Genomic DNA, 22,954 nt, shown 5'->3' on the forward strand with positions numbered 1-22,954 from the left:
ATAATATATATATATATATATATATATATATATATATATATATATATATATATATATATATATATATATATATATATATATATATATATATATATATATATATATATATATATATATATATATATATATATATATATATATATATATATATATATTTCTTCAAGCAAGGTAACATTAAGCACTGTTATCTTTTACATTTTATGATCAAGAATTGAGACCGTAACCATTTATGGAATTGCAGCACTGTGTTTCATTCATCTCCGCCGGGAGGGTCTCCTCTGAGTCAGCCTAACTCAGCTCAACCCCATGATCTAGCTGAACACAAGATGGCACCATCTACACTCACTGCACACACACACATCCACACATGTACACACTCACTTTAAACAAACACTCACCTTACCACTCACTTTACTCACTTTAGACACTTTAACACATTTTATATTTATCTATTATTAAAAAGATTTGCACTATATCCATACGTCATTTGCACCCTACCATACGTTTTGTACCTCATCTCATTTCTGCATTGTCCCTAACTGTTACTCATTTTACTCTGTGTTGTATAATATGTATATTGACTTTACTTACTTTTACTTACTTCTTACTTAGTTTTTTTGACTTACTTTCTTTTTTACTGTATGTAGCACACTCTCAGGGGCTCTTTCAGAAATAAGCATTTCATATAAAGTATTCTGTATTTTGTTGTGACTAGGGATGTCCGATATTATCGGCCGACCGATATTATCGGCCGATATCGGCAGTAAAATGTGATATCGGAAAATATCGGTATCGGTTTAAAAAAATAAAAAACAATAACAATATTTGTTATATATATATCCAGTGAAATTATTAGTTACCTGAAATTATTCCGTTTTTTGGGGGGGGGGGGAAACCCTGCATATATCGGTATCGGTTGATATCGGTTGCTATCGGTATCGGAAATTAAGAGTTGGACAATATCGGAATATCGGTATCGGTAAAAAAGCCAATATCGAGCATCCCAAGTTGTGACATATAATAAACAAACTTGAAACTTAAACAAACTTGAAACTCTGTGCTCCGTCCCCTCAGACCCTGTGCTGCTCCCTGCTGGACTGTCTGCTCATAGATATATATAGAACACTAGATAGCTTACCCGCGCTGCCGGCCAATGGAGAGCGACGTCACTGAACCGCCGCCATCTTACCCCAGTCAGCCTTGAGTGAGAGTGAGTGAGCTGCACAGACAAAAATACTCATAACTCGCTGAAATATTGACGGATTTACAAACGGGTTGGTTTATTACAAGCATTATTAACGTGGCTATGATTCAAGCGGTTTGTAAAAAAAAACATATTTAAAAAAAAAAAAAATTATAAGTATGCAGTATCATAACTACATCTTTGATGTTTATAGCAAACCAACCCGTTTGTAAATCCGTCAATATTTAAGCGAGTTATGAGTATTTTTGTCTGTGCAGCTCACTCACTCTCACTCAAGGCTGACTGGGGCAAGATGGCGGCGGTTCAGTGACGCTGGTGACTCCTCCTTAAGCTATCTAGTGTTCTATAGATATCTATGTGTCTGCTCACAGAGGACAACACTCTCTCATGTCTCTGCCTCCCTCTGTGCTCCGTCCCCTCAGACCCTGTGCTGCCCCCTGCTGGACCGCCTGCTCCCAGAGGACAACACTCTCTCATGTCTCTGCCTCCCTCTGTGCTCCGTCCCCTCAGACCCTGTGCTGCTCCCTGCTGGACTGTCTGCTCACAGAGGACAACACTCTCTCATGTCTCTGCCTCCCTCTGTGCTCCGTCCCCTCAGACCCTGTGCTGCCCCCTGCTGGACCGCCTGCTCACAGAGGACAACACTCTCTCATGTCTCTGCCTCCCTCTGTGCTCCGTCCCCTCAGACCCTGTGCTGCTCCCTGCTGGACCGCCTGCTCACAGAGGACAACACTCTCTCATGTCTCTGCCTCCCTCTGTGCTCCGTCCCCTCAGACCCTGTGCTGCTCCCTGCTGGACTGTCTGCTCACAGAGGACAACACTCTCTCATGTCTCTGCCTCCCTCTGTGCTCCGTCCCCTCAGACCCTGTGCTGCTCCCTGCTGGACCGCCTGCTCACAGAGGACAACACTCTCTCATGTCTCTGCCTCCCTCTGTGCTCCGTCCCCTCAGACCCTGTGCTGCTCCCTGCTGGACTGCCTGCTCACAGAGGACAACACTCTCTCATGTCTCTGCCTCCCTCTGTGCTCCGTCCCCTCAGACCCTGTGCTGCTCCCTGCTGGACTGTCTGCTCACAGAGGACAACACTCTCTCATGTCTCTGCCTCCCTCTGTGCTCCGTCCCCTCAGACCCTGTGCTCCCTGCTGGACTGCCTGCTCACAGAGGACAACACTCTCTCATGTCTCTGCCTCCCTCTGTGCTCTGTCCCCTCAGACCCTGTGCTGCTCCCTGCTGGACTGTCTGCTCACAGAGGACAACACTCTCTCATGTCTCTGCCTCCCTCTGTGCTCCGTCCCCTCAGACCCTGTGCTCCCTGCTGGACCGCCTGCTCACAGAGGACAACACTCTCTCATGTCTCTGCCTCCCTCTGTGCTCCGTCCCCTCAGACCCTGTGCTCCCTGCTGGACCGCCTGCTCACAGAGGACAACACTCTCTCATGTCTCTGCCTCCCTCTGTGCTCCGTCCCCTCAGACCCTGTGCTCCCTGCTGGACTGCCTGCTCACAGAGGACAACACTCCGGCTGACTCTGCCAGGGAGCTCTACGAGATCTACTTCGTCTTCGCCTGCGTCTGGGCCTTCGGAGGGGCTCTCTTCCAAGACCATGTGAGAGAGAGAGAGAGAGAGTGTGTGTGTCCAGGCCCGGTTTTAGGCATAGGCAGTATAGGCAAATGCTAAGGGCGCCACCACCCAGAGGGGGCAACAAAAATAAAACAATTTCTTTTTTATTTTTTTGTAATTTTTTTTTACTAATACTATTAGTTATTTAGAAATACTGAAGTCTTATCTACAGTACAGGTCCAACGTTTATAACAATCCCACAGTTTTATGGTTGCCCAGCCACACATGACAGATTCTCTGAAGTCCTTGTATATGTGGAGACCATATAAAAACCTTATAAATACCGATGACCCTTGTGAAAGTGTGAAGTGAAAGTCAGATTTGGGGTGTAAAAAGTATCCAGAAATTATACTTAAGTGAAAGTATGGGTACCGTCTCAAAATCTTACTCAAGTAAAAGTCAGTGTTTCTGGCTAAAAACACACTTAAGTAAAAGTAAAAAAGTTTTTTCTGACTGTCTATTCTTCTGATAGCAGGTGTTTAATCAATCCCTGCTTTCTAGTCTTGGACAAGGACTGTTACGATGGGGTAGGTAGAATACAATAATACAGAAAGGGAAGGAATGGAGGAGGCTGAGGCGAGGAGTGAAGCTTGGAGAAGGGTGTTTACTGTAGAATCCAGTGCAATACAAGGAACATACAGAAACTACATAACAAACTTCACAATACAAAGCAACAAACACAAAGACTTACTAGAGGGAGAACGGTGCGACACGACGTGGATGGGAACAGGGGGTAACTGGAGGTATGTCGCCACACCGAAGGGAGGACAGACAGAACCCTATATACCCCAACTAATTAACAATTAAGAACACCTGGCCAACACAGAATCACAAACAACACCTAGACAATAAGCAAAGAACAACTAAACACAACTAAACACAAAAGCAACTCCTAACAACCCAAAACAGTGCATGACATCACACCAGGGAAGGGAAAGACAATGACAGCACACACCAGGACACCACATTGATTACACAATTAATTACTGTTAATACAGTGGTCAAGATACTTGTCATTGCAGCGTGCACCAATTGTTTGTGACCACTAGAGGGTGGTAGGGCGCCAATGTCAGGCCGAGGGCCAATGTCAGATGGAGGGCATTGCCCAAAGTCAGGTGGAGAGCACTGCTCAAAGTTACCATCCTGACCCGTCCAACCATGACCGGGCCTAGGATCCTGACAGTACCTCCCCCTCAACGGGGGGCTTCCAGACCCCCGAAGACAACGTCCATAGCCAGGCGAGGGAGGAAGCTGGAACCCCGGAGAGGATCCAGGGAGGGGACCCGAAGACCAGGGGCCGGGAGGCCGAGCGAAAACCCCAGGAGGGGCATAGCAGCCAGGGAGGCTGAAAACGGGTGCAGATACCCGGAGAGGGGGGGTGAGGACGGGAACAGAGACCCGGCGAGGGGGAGTGGGGATGGGCGCCGAGACCCGGGTAGGGGGGCAGAACCTGATAACCGAGGCCCGGCGAGGGGGAGTGGGGACGGGCACTGAGGCCCGACGAGGAGGGCTGGACCTGGGAAGAGAAGCCCGACGAGGGGGGGTGGGTACAGGTGTAGAAGCCCGGGAAGGGGAGCTGGACCCTGGAGCAGGATCCCGGGCGAGAGACCCTCCAGCCGCCGGACCCGGGACCGGTTCAGGAGAGCCGGACCGGAGGTGCGGCGGCGACGACCCCTGGAGCAGGATCCCACGCAGACCACGGCGAAGACCCCGGCGAGGACCACGGCGAGGACCAGGACGCTGATCACGGCGCAGAGCTGGACCAGACGGGGAGCCAGGATCCGTCGAGGAGCAGGGCGGCGGCACCGCAGCCGGGCCAGGTGTAGAGGCCGGGCAGGATGTGGAGACCGGGCCGGTCTCGGCGGCGAGGCGTGGTATAGGACCCGGGAATGAGGAGCCAGGACCCAGAGCAGAGGCTGGACTGGGCGTGGAAGCTAGACCAGCTGTGGAGGCCTTGCTAGCCATACTAGCCTCAGGGGCTAGGATAACTGTGAGCCCTGGACTCCCTGTGAGAACTGTGCTAGCTGGGAATGCCTGGCTAGCTTGGGACATCTGGTCCATCTCCGGTACTAGGCTCACCCTGAACCTGGAGCCTAGTCTGGCAGTGGAGACTGTGCTAGCTGGAAACGGCCGGTTAGCTATTGAAACGAAGCTAACGGGCGGAGCTATGTTAGCTGGGGACGGCTGGTTAGCTATTGACACGAAGCTAACGGGCGGAGCTAGGTTAGCTGGGAGTGGCTGGTTAGCTATTGACACAAAGCTAACCGGCGGAGCTATGTTAGCTGTGGACGTCTGGTTAGCTGTCTCGGGCGTGGAAGCTGGACCAGCTGTGGAGGCCTTGCTAGCCATACTAGCCTCGGGGGCTAGGATAACTGTGAGCCCTGGACTCCCTGTGAGAACTGTGCTAGCTGGGAATGCCTGGCTAGCTTGGGACATCTGGTCCGTCTCCGGTACTAGGCTCACCCTGAACCTGGAGCCTAGTCTGGCAGTGGAGACTGTGCTAGCTGGAGACATCTGGTCTGTCTCAGATACCAGGCTCACCCTGAACCTGGAGCCTAGTCTGGCAGTGGAGACTGTGCTAGCTGGAAACGGCCGGTTAGCTATTGAAACGAAGCTAACGGGCGGAGCAATGTTAGCTGGGGACGGCTGGTTAGCTATTGACCCGAAGCTAACGGGCGGAGCTAGGTTAGCTGGGAGTGGCTGGTTAGCTCTTGACACAAAGCTAACCGGCGGAGCTATGTTAGCTGTGGACGTCTGGTTAGCTGTATGAGCGGAGCTAACGGGTAGAGCTGTACCAACTGGAGACGTCTGGCCATCTATGGTGGCGGAGTTAACAGGCGGAGCTGTGATAACTGGGGACGGCCGGTTAGCTATCGGCACGAAGCTAACGGGCGGTTCTGTGTTAGCTGGGGACGGCCGGTTAGCTATCGGCACGAAGCTAACGGGCGGAGCTATGTTAGCTGGGAACGTCTGGTTAGCTGTATGAGTGGAGCTAACGGGTGGAGCTGTACCAACTGGGGACGTCTGGCCATCTATAGTGGCGGAGCTAACAGGCGGAGCTGTGCTAACTGGAGACGTCAGAACAGCCTCAACGGCTGTGGGGGGCTCTAGGCTGACCGTAAGCCTGAGAACAGTCGGCAGGCTAGCTACCCTAGCCTCCGACTTGTGCTTCTCCATGAGGCCAGCAACATGTTCAGCCATCTCCCACATCGCTGGCTCCAGTGTCGGATTCTCCATGGCGACCTGGTCGATCTTCCGGAGCAGGAACCCCCACTTGGCCAGTGAGTAATGCTTCATGTCAGTCTCACCGGCCATCAGGCTCAGGACGACCCGAATGGTATCGCTTGCCCTTCCTGCTGTATTCGTTATTGGTGGCGACATTCTGTTACGATGGGGTAGGTAGAATACAATAATACAGAAAGGGAAGGAATGGAGGAGGCTGAGGCGAGGAGTGAAGCTTGGAGAAGGGTGTTTACTGTAGAATCCAGTGCAATACAAGGAACATACAGAAACTACATAACAAACTTCACAATACAAAGCAACAAACACTAAGACTTACTAGAGGGAGAACGGTGCGACACGACGTGGATGGGAACAGGGGGTAACTGGAGGTATGTCGCCACACCGAAGGGAGGACAGACAGAACCCTATATACCCCAACTAATTAACAATTAAGAACACCTGGCCAACACAGAATCACAAACAACACCTAGACAATAAGCAAAGAACAACTAAACACAACTAAACACAAAAGCAACTCCTAACAACCCAAAACAGTGCATGACATCACACCAGGGAAGGGAAAGACAATGACAGCACACACCAGGACACCACATTGATTACACAATTAATTACTGTTAATACAGTGGTCAAGATACTTGTCATTGCAGCGTGCACCAATTGTTTGTGACCACTAGAGGGTGGTAGGGCGCCAATGTCAGGCCGAGGGCCAATGTCAGATGGAGGGCATTGCCCAAAGTCAGGTGGAGAGCACTGCTCAAAGTTACCATCCTGACCCGTCCAACCATGACCGGGCCTAGGATCCTGACAAAGGACCAATCAGCATGGGTATGGGCTGGTTCATTTTCCATTGATGGGGATTTGATTGGCTGTTTTTAAATAAAGCGTGGCTGCAGGATTAATAACGTTAACGTTAGTTCGGCCAGAGAAACAAATATACTCATTAAAATAGTTGGACCTGCGAGATTTGTACTTTGTAGGTCTGCATTTTAAATGTAAGGAGTAAAAAGTATGTATTTTTTCTCTGAAATGTAATTGAGTAAAAGTACAAGTACACAAACCTAATAATACTCGAGTAAAGTACAAATCCCCCAAAACAGTACTTAAGTATTGTAACAAAGTACAATTACTCAAGTACTTTACACCCTGGGCCCTGAGTATGTGATGTGTTTCTTCACACTGTGATCAGCTGCTCGACTACCGAGCCGAGTTCAGCCGCTGGTGGTCCAAGGAGATGAGGGCGGTGAAGTTCCCGTCGCAAGGCACCGTGTTCGACTACTTCATCGACCCGGAGACCAAGAAGTTCACCCCCTGGAGCGAGAGGATGGTCCCCTTCGAGCTGGAGCCCGAGGTCCCGCTGCAGGTGGGTCGAATCTCCCTCCGTGTCTGTCTGTGTACCTCGTCTTTCAGATTCAGATTCAGATTCAGAGTTTTATTTGCCACATGGAAGCAATTCAATCATACAGTTTTCATACAAAATCATAAAAAAAAGTTCTACCATGGGCAAAAGGAGCAGGAAGAAGAATAATTATTATAGTTACCTGCCCCATATTCCTAAACTGAACAAGTATTACTTGATGGTCGGCGTACAACCTAATTTACACAAAATAATAATTCATCATACCATATACAAATAAACAAACAATCCACAGATTAAACAAGAAAAATAAAGAAAAGAATGATAATAATAAACAAGAAAAGAAAAGATCTCACTATTCAGATTCACATTTGAATTTCATACTGACTAAATATTTATTTTTTTATAATTATTTTTGAATTGACAAACACTATACACCAATAACTGAAGGACACATCTGTTTAAGTGTGGTACGTGCAAACTGATGTTTAAAATGTAATTTCCTCCTACTAAACTCACGTTCTTTGCATTGAGGCTGTGAACGTTGCTCTGTATGTTTTGCCTCTGATCATCTCAGTTGAGAGGGGGATGGGGGGGGAACGGTGTAAGGATTCTATTAATCCTCCTCAAAGTCTAAGTAATAAGTTAAGTTTAAGTACAAACGTACAGAATGTGTAAGTCGCTTTGGATAAAAGCGTCAGCTAAATGACAAAATCTAAATGTAAGTTAAAAGGAATACAACAATTTACGCACAAATCCTTCTTAAAAAACAACACAAGCAAGCCACTGATGCAACCCACACACATATCATCCAACATATAGTTATGTTAATTATATTGTATATTGTTTACACTGCCTTTTTCTTCTATTTAAATGTTTACTTCTCCACTGTACTATAATTCTGTGACCTGTACCTGTATGTCTTCTACTACCTGTACCTCCCCTCCCCCCTCCCCCCATGCTGCTATGATACTGAATTTTCCCAAGGAAGGAATATCTTTTCTTATCTTATTTGAATTGTGTGCGTGTGTGCGTGTGTGCGTGTGTGCGTGTGTGCGTGCACGTGTGTTCATAGACAGTTTTTCACTAGTATACGTGACAGTGTTTCAGTAGTATCGGTATTAACGACCACTCATATATGCGCGTGTGCGTGTGTGTGCGCGCGTGCGTGCGTGTGTGTGTGTGCGCGCGCGTGCATGCGTGCGTGTGCATGCGTGTGTGTGTGCGTGCGTGTGTGCGTGTGCGTGTGTGTGTGTGTGTGTGTGTTCCAGACGGTGTTGGTCCACACCCCAGAGACCATCTGTCTCACCTACTTCATAGACCTGCTGCTCCAAAGGGGGAAGCCCATCATGCTGGTGGGCAACGCCGGCGTGGGCAAGACCATCCTGGTGTCGGATAAAGTGGCCAAGCTGAAGGAGGACTACGTCATCGCCAAGGTCCCGTTCAACTACTACACCACCTCCGCCATGCTGCAGCGTAGGTCTTACACACCATCACTGTGATTACACACCATCACCACCTCCGCCATGCTGCAGCATACGTCTGCTGCACCCTGTGATTACACAACATCACTTACACACCATCTCTGTGATTACACAACATCACTTACACACCATCTCTGTGATTACACACCATCACCACCTCCGCCATGCTGCAGCATACGTCTGCTGCACCCTGTGATTACACAACATCACTTACACACCATCACTGTGATTACACAACATCACTTACACACCATCTCTGTGATTACACAACATCACTTACACACCATCTCTGTGATTACACAACATCACTTACACACCATCTCTGTGATTACACAACATCACTTACACACCATCTCTGTGATTACACAACATCACTTACACACCATCTCTGTGATTACACAACATCACTTACACACCATCTCTGTGATTACACAACATCACTTACACACCATCACTGTGATTACACAACATCACTTACACACCATCTCTGTGATTACACAACATCACTTACACACCATCTCTGTGATTACACAACATCACTTACACACCATCTCTGTGATTACACAACATCACTTACACACCATCTCTGTGATTACACAACATCACTTACACACCATCTCTGTGATTACACAACATCACTTACACACCATCTCTGTGATTACACAACATCACTTACACACCATCACTGTGATTACACAACATCACTTACACACCATCTCTGTGATTACACAACATCACTTACACACCATCTCTGTGATTACACAACATCACTTACACACCATCTCTGTGATTACACAACATCACTTACACACCATCTCTGTGATTACACAACATCACTTACACACCATCACTGTGATTACACAACATCACTTACACACCATCTCTGTGATTACACAACATCACTTACACACCATCTCTGTGATTACACAACATCACTTACACACCATCTCTGTGATTACACAACATCACTTACACACCATCTCTGTGATTACACACCATCACCACCTCCGCCACGCTGCAGCGTACGTCTGCTGCACCCTGTGATTAGGGATGGGCATGTTTAAGTCAAATCTAGATCGATTGATCGCATGCTATACTCGAGTGATCGTGTATTACTCGTTAAGGGGAAAAAAACAAAAAAAAAAGTTGAATTGATTGAAAAAAAAATTTTGTTCATTCACGTATATGTTTAAGGAAACCAACAAACAGTTATAATCGTACACATACATGTGAAACAAATGTGTAAAAAAAAATAATAAATAAAATTCATAAAAATTACTAATAATTTAAGATCGATTTTCTCATAGCTACGAGTCTGCTACACACTGTGATTACACACCATCACCGCTTTAGCAGAACAGTGTTTTTATGTTTTTAAAGGCACTACTAGGGAGGAATCAATATATCATTGTAAATTCAGCGTCCATACCGCGGCAGGATTACTGCAGAAAAACGTGTCTAGACTGATGAGAAGACAATTGACGAGACCACAACTGAGAGTCCATCGATATCCTCTGTTTTGTATTGCCTGCGTCGCGTGTCCAGGTAGGATTCACAGGAGTTCTGCTGGAGGTATTAGCAAACTTTCTTTCTCAACAAAAATAACTCGACATTCACGGTCGGTCTTCACCGTCTCCTCTCATCATCAAAACTATCCCCAGTGCGCTGGAAGAAACGGCAAACGGGAAGCGACTGGGTTTACGGGAAATGTTTATTGGTAATGGTCTCATCTGTTTACTATAATTATACCAATCACAACAAATCTGAAAATGTTGTTTCTTTGTTGAAAATTCTGTTTATAGTAGTAGCTTTAACAATATTTTTCTCATAATACGATTGTATTGTCTGAACTGCCCAATGTTGAACATTTGAAACATTCTTAACATATTGGTGAATTAATCAGCTATTAATGTATGTGTATGGTGTGTAACTATACCCAAGTCATGTGTAGAGTCTCTTCCAGGACTGCAGGTGTTTAAGCTAATCATGTTATTTTAAAACAATGCCCACTGAAAATATCTGTAAGGAGATGTGGTATAAAAACGTCTTTATTTTAGATCTGTGGTATTTTGATATTTGAGAAATTTATTCTACAAAGGCATATAATCCTCCCCGAGCCGGGCATTTCTAACAGAATACACTGTAAAAAGGCTTCATACTGTAAATCAAGCAGGCTGAGAAGATCAGGCAATGACATGATCAGGGTTTGCACAAGGTCCTTGAAGTGCTTAAAGTGCTTAAATAAATAAAAAAGTCAAGGCCTGGAATTCCTTGAAAACAGCCCAAGGTGCTTAAAAAGTCCTTGGTATTCAAATCAACCATTCGCATTGAAAGTTTTGTTCATCCATGATAAAAAATTTCAGAATCACAAAATAGATTTTTCCTTTTTTTATTAAAAGTGTAACTAATTGTCGGAAATTGTTTTTTTTAAGCCATACATATTGGATATTTATTTTCTATAAAAACAGCATTTAAAAGTGAATTGTATCCTTTTAAAATGCCATTTTAACCCTTTCACTGCCACACTACCAAACAGTTAACCCTTTCACTGCGACAATACACCAGAAGGGTAACCCTTCTTTCACTGCCACACGACAGCAGGTTAACCCTTTCACTGCCACACCACAGCAGATGAACCCTTTACTATCACTAACCGTCGGTAGTGTGATAGTAAAGGGTTAACCTTCTGTCGTGTGGCAGTGAAAGGGTTCAAATGAAAAAAAGAGTGCTTGGAAAAGTCCTTGAAAGTCCTTGGATTCCATTTTTTGCACCACGTATGTGGGAAGTATACCCTGCATGATAATATATACCCACATCGTTGTCATTTCATCGGAGTGCTGTTGTCTGTGCCCGTGTTGTGGACGTCCTCCTCAGGTGTTCTGGAGAAGCCTCTGGAGAAGAAGGCCGGTCGTAACTACGCTCCTCCCGCCACCAAGAAGCTCATCTACTTCATAGACGACCTGAACATGCCGGAGGTGGACGTCTTCGGCACCGTCCAGCCCCACACGCTCATACGGCAGCACCTGGACTACAGCCACTGGTAGGGACACACGTCACAGACAGTATAGGGGTGGGGGGGAAATCGATACATAGTAGTATCGCGATACTTTGCGTGGCGATACTGTATCGATACAGGGACGCCAAGTATCGATATTAAATTATTCATAAAAATTTGTATAATTGCATTGCATTGTTCATTTCAATACCTGTAATAGTACAGTAATCCACACACACACACACATGTGCATTCAGTTAAGTTGGAATATGACTGTAATACAAACAGTTCAGTTTGTCAGGTACATGCAACACAGATTACAGTGTTTACATCTGTCTGCTTGAGAAAATACCATGTTCTGCAATAAAAATGATTGAAGTGAGATGAACAGACTGAACTTTTTTTTATTAGATAAAACATGTTGACAAAGTTTTACTTTGCAGTTGAAAAAGGTAATAAAGTAAATTTGAAAAAAAATTATTAATATCGCAATACTCAGCGTATCGCCATATATTTAGTATCGCGATACTATCGTATCGTGACGCAAGTATCGCGATAGTATCGTATCGTGAGGTCTCTGGCGATTCCCACCCCTATACAGTACACGCTCATACGGCAGCACCTGGACTACAGCCACTGGTACTGTAGGACACACAGACGGTACATACTGTACTCTATATGTACAGTACACGCTCATACGGCAGCACCTGGACTACAGCCACTGGTAGGGGGACACAGACAGTACATACTGTACTCTATATGTACAGTACACGCTCATACGGCAGCATCTGGACTACAGCCACTGGTAGGGGGACACACAGACAGTACATACTGTACTCTATATGTACAGTACACGCTCATACGGCAGCACCTGGACTACAGCCACTGGTAGGGACACACAGACAGTACATACTGTACTCTATATGTACAGTACACGCTCATACGGCAGCATCTTGAATGGCCCTTCTAAGGTTTCTCTCCTCCACACTGCCTGTGGAGCTTTTTTCCCTATTGTTAGGTTTTAGTGAGTTTTTCCTTACCTTCGCGTGGGGTATGTCTGGGAGTGCTTGCATTCTTTCATTTATTTGCATTCATCTAAAAATGTTTGGACCTTATGGTGTTCTTGTTCTGTTCTTGACTTATTGTTATGTTTTCTTCTTGACTTGTTTAAAGAAGATCTGTACGGCCCATGGGGACATTAACGTGTGTTGTCGGGCCCTATAAATAAATTTGATTTGATTTGATTTGATCTGGACTACAGTCACTGGTAGGGGGACACAGACAGTACAACTGTACTCTATATGTACAGTACACGCTCATACGGCAGCATCTGGACTACAGCCACTGGTAGGACGCTGACACAGACAGTACTCTATGTTGTCGCAAATTTTAATTTTTTTTTAAATATAAATCAACTCAGTAAATCATCCTCCATGTGTGTGTGTGGTTTTACAAAGTTTAAACAATTGGAAAGCATTAAACCGACCATCTATCGATCAAACCTTGTAATTCTATTCGCCCACAAATCGGTGTTTGTTTTTTTCATCTGCTGAAAAGTTGGGTTTTTGGAGTTACAGGGTTTTCTTCCGCCAGCGACGCTGTGCAGTACCCTCAACCGGGGTCAGTACCCTCAGTCGGGAAGCTGCACCCAAGGTCAAGGTGCTGCTTTCAAGCACATAATAAACAGATCCACACAATCTGTATACATGTAGAGCTACTGGCAGCCATCATGGGATCCCACGTTCGACATGCTTTTACGTGCCTCCAATGTTGCTCTAAGAGGAGTTATTTGGAGTCCGATGTAGGATAACAGAAGAGTTTTGAATTGATTGATTGATTGATTGATTGATTGAAAACTTTATTTAACAGATTGCAGAATGGGTACAATACAGTACGGCTCAATACACACAATTGTTAAGGCGATGCAGACCAGAGAAAGACTTTAGTCTTGTTTACATCAGGGTCCCCCATTTTCAATTCATCATGACATATATGACATACAGGTAGACAGTACTGTTGCATCTAGACATTTATGACATACCAGATCTACACAGTAAATTTCGCAGAGTAAATTTTACTCAAACTGAGTACATTTTGTACAGTACTGTTTATGAGTACAGAAATAGTCTAAAAAGAAGCGGCTGAGTGGCACAGTGGGCAAGGCGCTCACCACTAACGCAGGAGATGCTGGTATCGAGCCCAGCTCTCTGCATTGCTACCGGCTTGGCCGGCCGTCATACTAACACAATTGGCAGTGTTAGAGGGTGGGAAAGCCGGTGGGTGGGGATTAGACGTTGTGGACAGCGACTCCTACAGGTCGGTTGGGTGACGCCGGTGCGGCGGAAACAGGAAGTATCGGGGGCAGCGTGAGCCTCCCACGCGTTACTCCTCGCCACTGAGAGTTCGAGCTGCTGCGGTGAAAAGATGCGACAGGCTGCCTCCTCGTGTACCGGAGGGGACACGTGATGCAAGGCTTCTATCCTCACTACAGCCGACCAATGGGAGGCATAGTCTAGCAACGTTCAAGACAGGGGAGGGAAGAATTGGAAATACGAAATTGGGATGGGAGAAAAATAGAAAATGGGGAGAAAAAGTGGATAAAAAAAAGTCTAAAAAGAGAGTATATACATTTGAGAGGAACATCTACACCGTCTACAATGGAACACAGAGATACACTTACACAGGAATACACACACTTACAAAGGACACTGAATGTGACTATTTAGATTGGATAGAATCAAAGTGAATTTACGAATGTACTGTACATGTAGGTATGACAGACAGAGATTGGTGTTGAAGGAGATCCATAACTGCCAGTACATCACCTGTATGAACCCCACTGCCGGGAGCTTCTCTATTCACCCCAGACTACAGGTACACACACACACACACACACACACACACACAGACACACACACACACACACACACACACACACACACACACACACACACACACACACACACACACACACACACACACACACACACACACACACACACACACACACAGACACACACACACACGTATACACACACACACACACACGTATACACACACACACACGTATACACACACACACACACACACACACACGTTTTCACTCCTTGTGGGGACCATCCATTGACTTTGATTCATCCCCAAACTTCTTACCATAACCACTACATGCCTAACCTAACCTAACTTTAGAATATCTCCATGTGCTTGGGGCATCAAACCACTCTCCCAACAAGGACAGAGACATTCTTGCTTTCTTTCCAAGGATAGAAAAACAAGGACAGACAGATACACACACACACACACACACACACACACACTACACACACACACACACGCACGCACGCACGCACGCACGCACGCACGCACGCACACACACACACACACACACACACACACACACACACACACACACACACACACACACACACACACACACACACACACACACACACACACACACACACTACACACTACAGTGAACCTCAGATAATGTCACTAAACCATCTCTCTGTGTTCCTTCCAGAGACATTTCTCAGATAATGTCACACTACTAAGCCGTCTCTCCTTTCACTACCACACTACCAAAGTGTTAACCCTTTCACTACCACACTACAGAAGGTTGACCCTTTCACTACCACACTACAGAAGGTTAACCGTCTGTAGTGTGGTAGTGAAAGGTTAACCTTCTGTAGTGTGGCAGTGAAAGGGTTAACCTGCAGTAGTGTGGTAGTGAAAGGGCTAACACTTTGTCATGTGGCAGTGAAAGGGTTAACCTTCTGTATTGTGGCAGTGAAAGGGTTCATTCCAGAGACATTTCTCAGATAATTTCACACTACTAAGCCGTCTCACTGTGTTCCTTCCAGAGTCATTTCTCAGATAATGTCACACTACTAAGCCGTCTCTCTCTGTTTTCCTGGCAGAGACACTTCTCTGTGTTTGCGGTCCACTTTCCCAGTGCTGACGGGTTGGCCACCATCTTCTCCAGCATCCTGTCGGCTCACTTCCTGCAGGGGGGCTTCAGTTACGGGGTCTCCCGCTCCGTGGGAACACTCATACAGGTCCATCTACACTGGAATACATACCTTTATCTGTGTTGTACTACTATAGTTATCCTTTCTAATATTCATCCACCCATCCACCCATTCGTTAATTTATCCATTTATCCACCCACCCATCTACCCACCCAACCTACTGTTACGAGCTGGCTCAAGCTCGCAACAAGAAAGGGGAGACACAGTCACAATTTAAGAAATAACAAAATAATCTATTAAATTATACTAATTAGCAGCCAATGTGAATATCAGTGTGTAAGCAGTGTGTGGATGAGAGTGTATGTGCAGCATGAATGTTGTAAGTGTAAAACCAAAGGGAGCGACCAAACAAACAAAAGGAACCAAAACAGGTGGGGAGATCGCCAGAGACCATAGGAAGCCTCCCTCTATATCAGACTGGGACACCGACCCAGGTGTGCCCCCAATAAGCCTGATGACCCTCTCCCGGCTCTGCTCTGCCAGCTCCATCCACCAACAGGAAACAGGGACACAGAGCAGAGCAAGCAAACACAATGTGGGGGAGGGTCGTACATACATACATTTATTTGTCATTCATGCATGGTTCCTCCTGGCTTGTCAACCTATCCATCCATTGCACTGCCCTGTTAAATATTCCATCCCACTGTATTTAAAAAAATATATATGTCTAATTGGTGTATATACTCGACTACATTGTGCACAATCGTACAGCCCCGGCCTATTTTATTTCATAATTATACTATTCTCTTGTACTTTTATTTTAATTGAGTATATATTTGATTTTTTTCTATCCTTTATTTTATTCTGCTAATGTCGCACCAAAAATTACTAAATCAAATTCCTTGTGAGTGCAAACTACTTGGCAATAAAGACCTTTCTGATTCTGATCTATCCACTCATCTCACTATCCAGCCACCCATTATTCCATCAATTCATCTCTCTCTCTCTCTCTCTCTCTATCTCTCTATCTCTCTCTCTCTCTCTCTCTCTCTCTCTCTCTCTCTCTCTCTCTCTCTCTCTCTCTCTCTCTCTCTCTCCCTCCATCATCTAGGCAGCTATTATTCTCCACCAGAAGATCAGTCAGAACTTCTTCCCTACAGCCATACGCTTCCACTACATCTTTAACCTCCGAGACCTCTCCAACATCTTCCAGGTGACACACACACACACATCATGAGCTCTGCTTTCCTGTATGATGCTGTACGTCACTGTTGATGATACCTGTATATGGGGTGAGCAGGTTTCATGAACTTCATAGACTTGTTCGCTGTATACAAACATACCGCGTTCGAGCCAATCAGCAATACCAACTGAGCGCGAGCTGCTGCGCTAAAAGAATACTCTATGGAGAAACCATGGCACTGCCCTGACTAAAAGTAGTTTCAAACGAAAACGGCTGGATGTCATTTAGCCAAATCAGCATGGCTGTGAGTGTGAGTCTTTCACCTACATATGATTGTTTATATCGCTAGCATGGCTAACAAATGCAAATATATATTTTTTGATCCACTTTTTCTCCTCCTCTTTTTCTATCTTTCTCCTATCCCAATTCCGTTGTGCCAATTCTCCCCTCCCCTGTCTTGCACGTTGCTCGCATATGCCCCCCACTGGTCGGTTGTAGGGAGGATAGAAGCCTTGCATCACGTGTCCCCTCCGATACACGAGGAGGCAGCCAGTCGCATATTTTCACCTGCCAGCGCGGACTCTCAGTGGCGAGGTGTAACGTGTGGGAGGCTCACACTACCCCCCCCATTTCCTGTCTCTGCTGTGCAGGCGTCCCCCAACCGACCTGTAGGAGTCACTGTCCACAACGTCCAGATTACCACCCATCGACTTCCACCCGCTAACTCTGCCAATTGAGTTAGTATGACGGCCGGCCCAAGCCGGAGGCAACGCTGACAGCCGGAGTCGAACTATTGTAGTCTACCCTGTTGTTCTGACCAGGATTACGTTCCTTTCTGCTCCGGTGATGCGCGCGCACACTGAGTTCGAACAGGTCTATTGGTCCCAAGGAAAACAAATAAAACATTGAATAATATCGTATACTATCAGAGAATGAAATAAAACTGGTTTTCCCGAATACCTGAAAGGTTGACTTTTGGAGATACAATGTAACAGCAGTCCATATAAAACCTGTGTGATCCAGGGCATCCTGTTCGCCCAGCCGGAGTGTATCCGTTACCCCATAGACCTGGTGCACCTGTGGCTCCACGAGTGCTCGCGGGTCTACTCCGACAAGCTGATGGAGGAGAAGGACGTGGAGCTCTTCAACAAGATCCTGCTGGACACCGGCAAGAGATACTTCGAGGTGAGACCACGAGAGGATCGCCTTCATCTATCCCCCCTTTTTATGGAATATGCTGCAAGTGAAACTTTGTCTATAGAGGCACTTCCTACTGTGAATGGTTTTAAAGGTATATACCTTATACCTGCATATACCTTATTGTGGTACTTCACTTAGGCGGTTCTCAGTGAGGTATAGAGGGTCCAATCTTTGGAATGCAGCTGATCCTATACTGAGGAAATCTCCATCTCTGCTTATTTTTTAAAGCAAACTACAAAAAAAATCTCATATCCAAAAGTAGTAGATAGATAAATAGGTCATACATGTAGGTATGTATTTGGTTATGTGGGTGAGTAGGTTTGTAGGCAGGTGGGTGGGTGGTTATGTATTTTTATGTATGCAGTATACAGTATGCAACTATGCATGTATGTACTGTGTGTATGTATGTTTGTATTAACACATAATATCTTTTGAATTTATTCTGGTATTTTATAATATGTATATTTTTGTATTTTGTATGTTTGATTTTATAAAACAGGGGAAGTTCTCGATAAGCCTCTAGGCTTCTAACTTCTCCTTCACAATGGTTATAACTTATTATGTATTGTTTTTACTTTTGTTTAACTGTGTTAATAAAACAAAATACAAATACAAAGGTATGCTACGACTAGCCCTTCATGAAACATGTAACTGTTTTACCTGATGCTATTGCTGATCTGATTATGCTTCTTGCCACTGCACAAAATGGCCTTCTGTGTTTGTATTTGATTTGTATGTTTTTTGTTTAATGTACTGTATATTCTATATGCCCTGTTTTTATGTTGAAACTTGTTGTGTGCCGTGTTGGTCAGGAGGACTCCCTGGAAGAAGAGATCTTGTATCTCAATGGGACATTCCTGGATATATAAAGGATAAATTAAAATTAAAATTAAATTAAAAAGAATAAAAATCTAACAGGATACACATTAGATATGCGCTTAAACATGCACTCAGATTCATCACCACTTAAAAGAACACGGCAACATTTTGGGAAATTAGCTTACCGTCTTCTCCAGAGAGAGACAAGAAGATAGATACCAGTTTCCTCTCTGTGCGTTCAGTAGAAAGCCATCTGGCTCCACGTTAGCCTAGCTTAGCACAATGAATGGAAGCGGACATGTACAGGTAGCCTACGCATTCTCCAACTAACACCTCTCCCGAAGGCTACCTGTGCATGTCCGCTTCCATTCTTTGTGCTAAGCTAGGCTAACGTGCAGCCAGATAGCTTTCTACTGAACGACGCACAGAGAGGAAACTGGTATCTATCTTCTTGTCTCTCTCTCTGGAGAAGACGGTAAGATAATTTCCCAAAATGTTGGCGTGTTCCTTTAACATTAAGATAATGAGTCCTTGCATGCATATTTTCTTTTTTATGTGGAGATATTGATCAATGTCCTTGTCTCATAATGTCTAAATGAGTGACAGCCAGTATTCAGCACCAGGTTAACTGGATTGAACTGGTTCTGTGTTTGTTTTCTTAAATTCGAGTGTTTTATTTCTATCCTCTCCTCCAGGGAATCGATGAATCCATCTTCATTCACCAGCCGCTCGTGTATTGTCACTTTGCTCTGGGGGTGGGAGAGCCCCGCTACCACCAGGTCACACACACACACACACACACACACACACACACGCACGCACGCACGCATGCACACACACACACACACACACACACACACACACATGATGTATTCATACCCATTCATAAATGACAGGCAGCGGAGGTAAACATTGTAAATGCAATTAGACAGATACCTTTCAGTTAATTATGCGGTTAGTTGACATGTTGGAGTACACACACAAACACACACACACACACACACACAAATCACACACTCACATGATTTATTCATACCGATAGATAAATGACAAACAGACAGGGGAGGTAAACATCGTAAATGCATTTAGACAGATAGCTTTCAGTTAATCATGCGGTTCGCTGACAATCAGGTGGGTACACAAACACACACACACGCACACACACACACACACACTTTTGAATACTTTATTTGGTTCCAAACACAAACACACACACACACACACACACACACACACACACACACACACACACACACTCACTCACTCACTCACTCACTCACTCACTCACTCACTCACTCACTCACTCACTCACTCACTCACTCACTCACTCACTCACTCACTCACTCACTCACACACACACACACACACACACACACACACTCACTCACTCACTCACTCACTCACTCACTCACTCACTCACTCACTCACTCACTCACTCACACACACACACACACACACACACACACACACACACACACACACACACACACACACACACATGCTGATTGAGGCTAGTCAACTGAAATCAATCTGGATGCCGTGTTCCTGCCTCCAAGCTTCCTTCTAGTCTTAAATATCTGACTATAAAAGGAAGGAATCTCTGTCTGCGTTTGTGTCTGTGGCTCCTGTCTTGAGAAGCATCCATCAGATCCACTTCACACTTGGCAGGTGTCCTGCTGAGGACCCCAGGGGGGTCATGGTGAAATGTGGCCAGATTCAAGATTCAAGAGATGTATTTGTCACATACTGTACATACACGAGACATGTAGTGAAGTGATGGTGGCCATGCCCGCCTCGATTGTGCAAAAATACGAATAATAAAATAGAATAGATAATAAAATAATAGATAATAAAATAGACAGGATAAAATTAATAAGAATAAAATACAATACAATGCTAAGCTTAAGAAATAAGGTAATGAGTACTATATACAATAATATACAAGAGCTATAACAACACAATTTTCATTTTGACATGTCACTTTTCAACTGTAACAAAATAATGTTTTTCCTGGATACCAGACTATAATATCATCGATGCCATTTGGCCAGATGATGGCGCTATAACAACAAACGTTACAAGCTGCCATACCACAGATCTCCACAAACAGTAACTCCTTGGCACTGTAACCAGTGGTGCGTTGGTGATTTCATACCTGGTTGCACTGTGTTTTAATGACGTCACGTGCGCGCGCTCCCGCGCATGGCGCATACATGTTCCCTCGCGTGCGCACAGAATAAAGACGATGCCTAATTGCCTCTAGGAGTGGAATGTAACACATTTCATTCTCAAGTTTCGTGTGAATGTATCTGAGAACGTATTTGAACACACCTGACGACCGGAGCTATTGTTATGCAAAGTAGCCAGGTGGGTAATTGGCGAGTTGGCGCATCAGTCGAGTGCGGCGCATTCTTGTGGGCTCCTGCTCACAGACCTGGTGGAACGGCGTGCGACCCCGTCCCCATGACCAACGCACCACTGACTGTAACATAATTCACTATTATGTTACCGTGCCAACATACTCTCTGTCAGGGGTGTAAAGTACTTGAGTAATTGTACTTTGTTACAATACTTAAGTACTGTTTTGGGGGATTTGTACTTTTACTTGAGTATTATTAGGTTTGTATACTTTGTACTTTTACTCCATTACATTTCAGAGGAAAAAAACATACTTTTTACTCCTTACATTTAAAATGCAGACCTACAAAGTACAAAGTACAAATCTCACAGATCCAACTATTTTAATTACTATATTTGAATTGTTTATCTGGCCGAACTAACGTTAACGTTATTAATCCTGCGACCGCAGGTAAACAGCCAATCAAATCCCCATCAATGGAAAATGAACCCGCCCATACCCATGCTGATTGGTCCTTGTGCAAGACTAGAAAGCGGGGATCTTTGATTAAACACCTCCTATCAGAAGAATAGACAGTCAGATCCGCATTATGCTGTGGTTAATACTGTGCTATTATTCAGGGTACTCCAGTATTCTGTCTTTAATATTGTGATATTATTCAGGGTACTCCAGTATTCTGCCTTTAATATTGTGATATTATTCAGGGTACTCCAGTATTCTGCCTTTAATATTGTGATATTATTCAGGATAATCCAGTATGCTGTGGTTAATATTGTGATATTATTCAGGATACACCATTCTGTTTTTAATATTGTGATATTATTCATGCTGTGATGTGAATGCCGTTCATGTTAGTTTACCTTCAATGGAGAAGTGCATTAAATTAAAAAAAGTGTCCTCTGTTCTTTCATTTCAGCATGGTCTATCACAGAACACATTCCATTGTGGGCAGAGTGTATGCTTGGTTTCATTCCAGCCTTGCCTACACCAGCTGATGAGTTCACTAATTGGCTCACCTCTTCAACTAACTCACCTGGTGAAATATATAGTTCAAATGAAAACTTGGCCCACAATGGAATGAGTTTGAGACCCCTGGTCTATCCCTTTAAAAAAAATTACTTTTACTTTTTAGTACTTAAGTACATTTTAAAGTAGGACTTTTTTACTTTTACTCAAGTGTGTTTTTAGCCAGATACTTTGACTTTTACTTGAGTCAGATTTTGAGACGGTACCCATACTTTCACTTAAGTATAATTTCTGGGTACTTTTTACACCCCTGCTCTCTGTGGATATGTGGGGGTAACGTAACACGGATGAGGTCTTCATGTGTAAATGTCTCCGCTGTCAGGCGTCAGACTGGGAGAAGCTCCAGAAGACTCTGACCGACGCTCTGGAGCACTACAACGAACTGCACGCCGTCATGAACCTGGTGCTGTTCGAGGAGGCCATACAGCACGTGTAAGACACACACACACACACACACACACACAGTACACACACACACACACACACACACACAGACACAC

At 44.8% G+C, this 22,954-nt stretch overlaps 1 protein-coding gene across 1 annotated transcript in view; it reads left to right on the plus strand.

Annotated features, from left to right (window-relative positions):
* Positions 1-22,954, plus strand: part of LOC311226411 (dynein axonemal heavy chain 11-like) — a gene marked incomplete at both ends in the record, with an annotated part of 709,106 nt that overhangs the window by 605,208 nt on the left and 80,944 nt on the right. The window contains 10 exon segments of the mRNA XM_084311837.1: positions 2,674-2,805; positions 7,250-7,423; positions 8,689-8,893; positions 11,776-11,941; positions 14,668-14,770; positions 15,817-15,954; positions 16,979-17,080; positions 18,074-18,235; positions 19,765-19,848; positions 22,777-22,886. Coding sequence (XP_084167963.1) covers positions 2,674-2,805; positions 7,250-7,423; positions 8,689-8,893; positions 11,776-11,941; positions 14,668-14,770; positions 15,817-15,954; positions 16,979-17,080; positions 18,074-18,235; positions 19,765-19,848; positions 22,777-22,886 — 1,376 coding nt within the window.

The sequence above is a fragment of the Notolepis coatsorum genome (genome assembly GCF_963971535.1).
Source record: "Notolepis coatsorum genome assembly, chromosome: 4".
NCBI classification, from domain to species: domain Eukaryota; kingdom Metazoa; phylum Chordata; class Actinopteri; order Aulopiformes; family Paralepididae; genus Notolepis; species Notolepis coatsorum.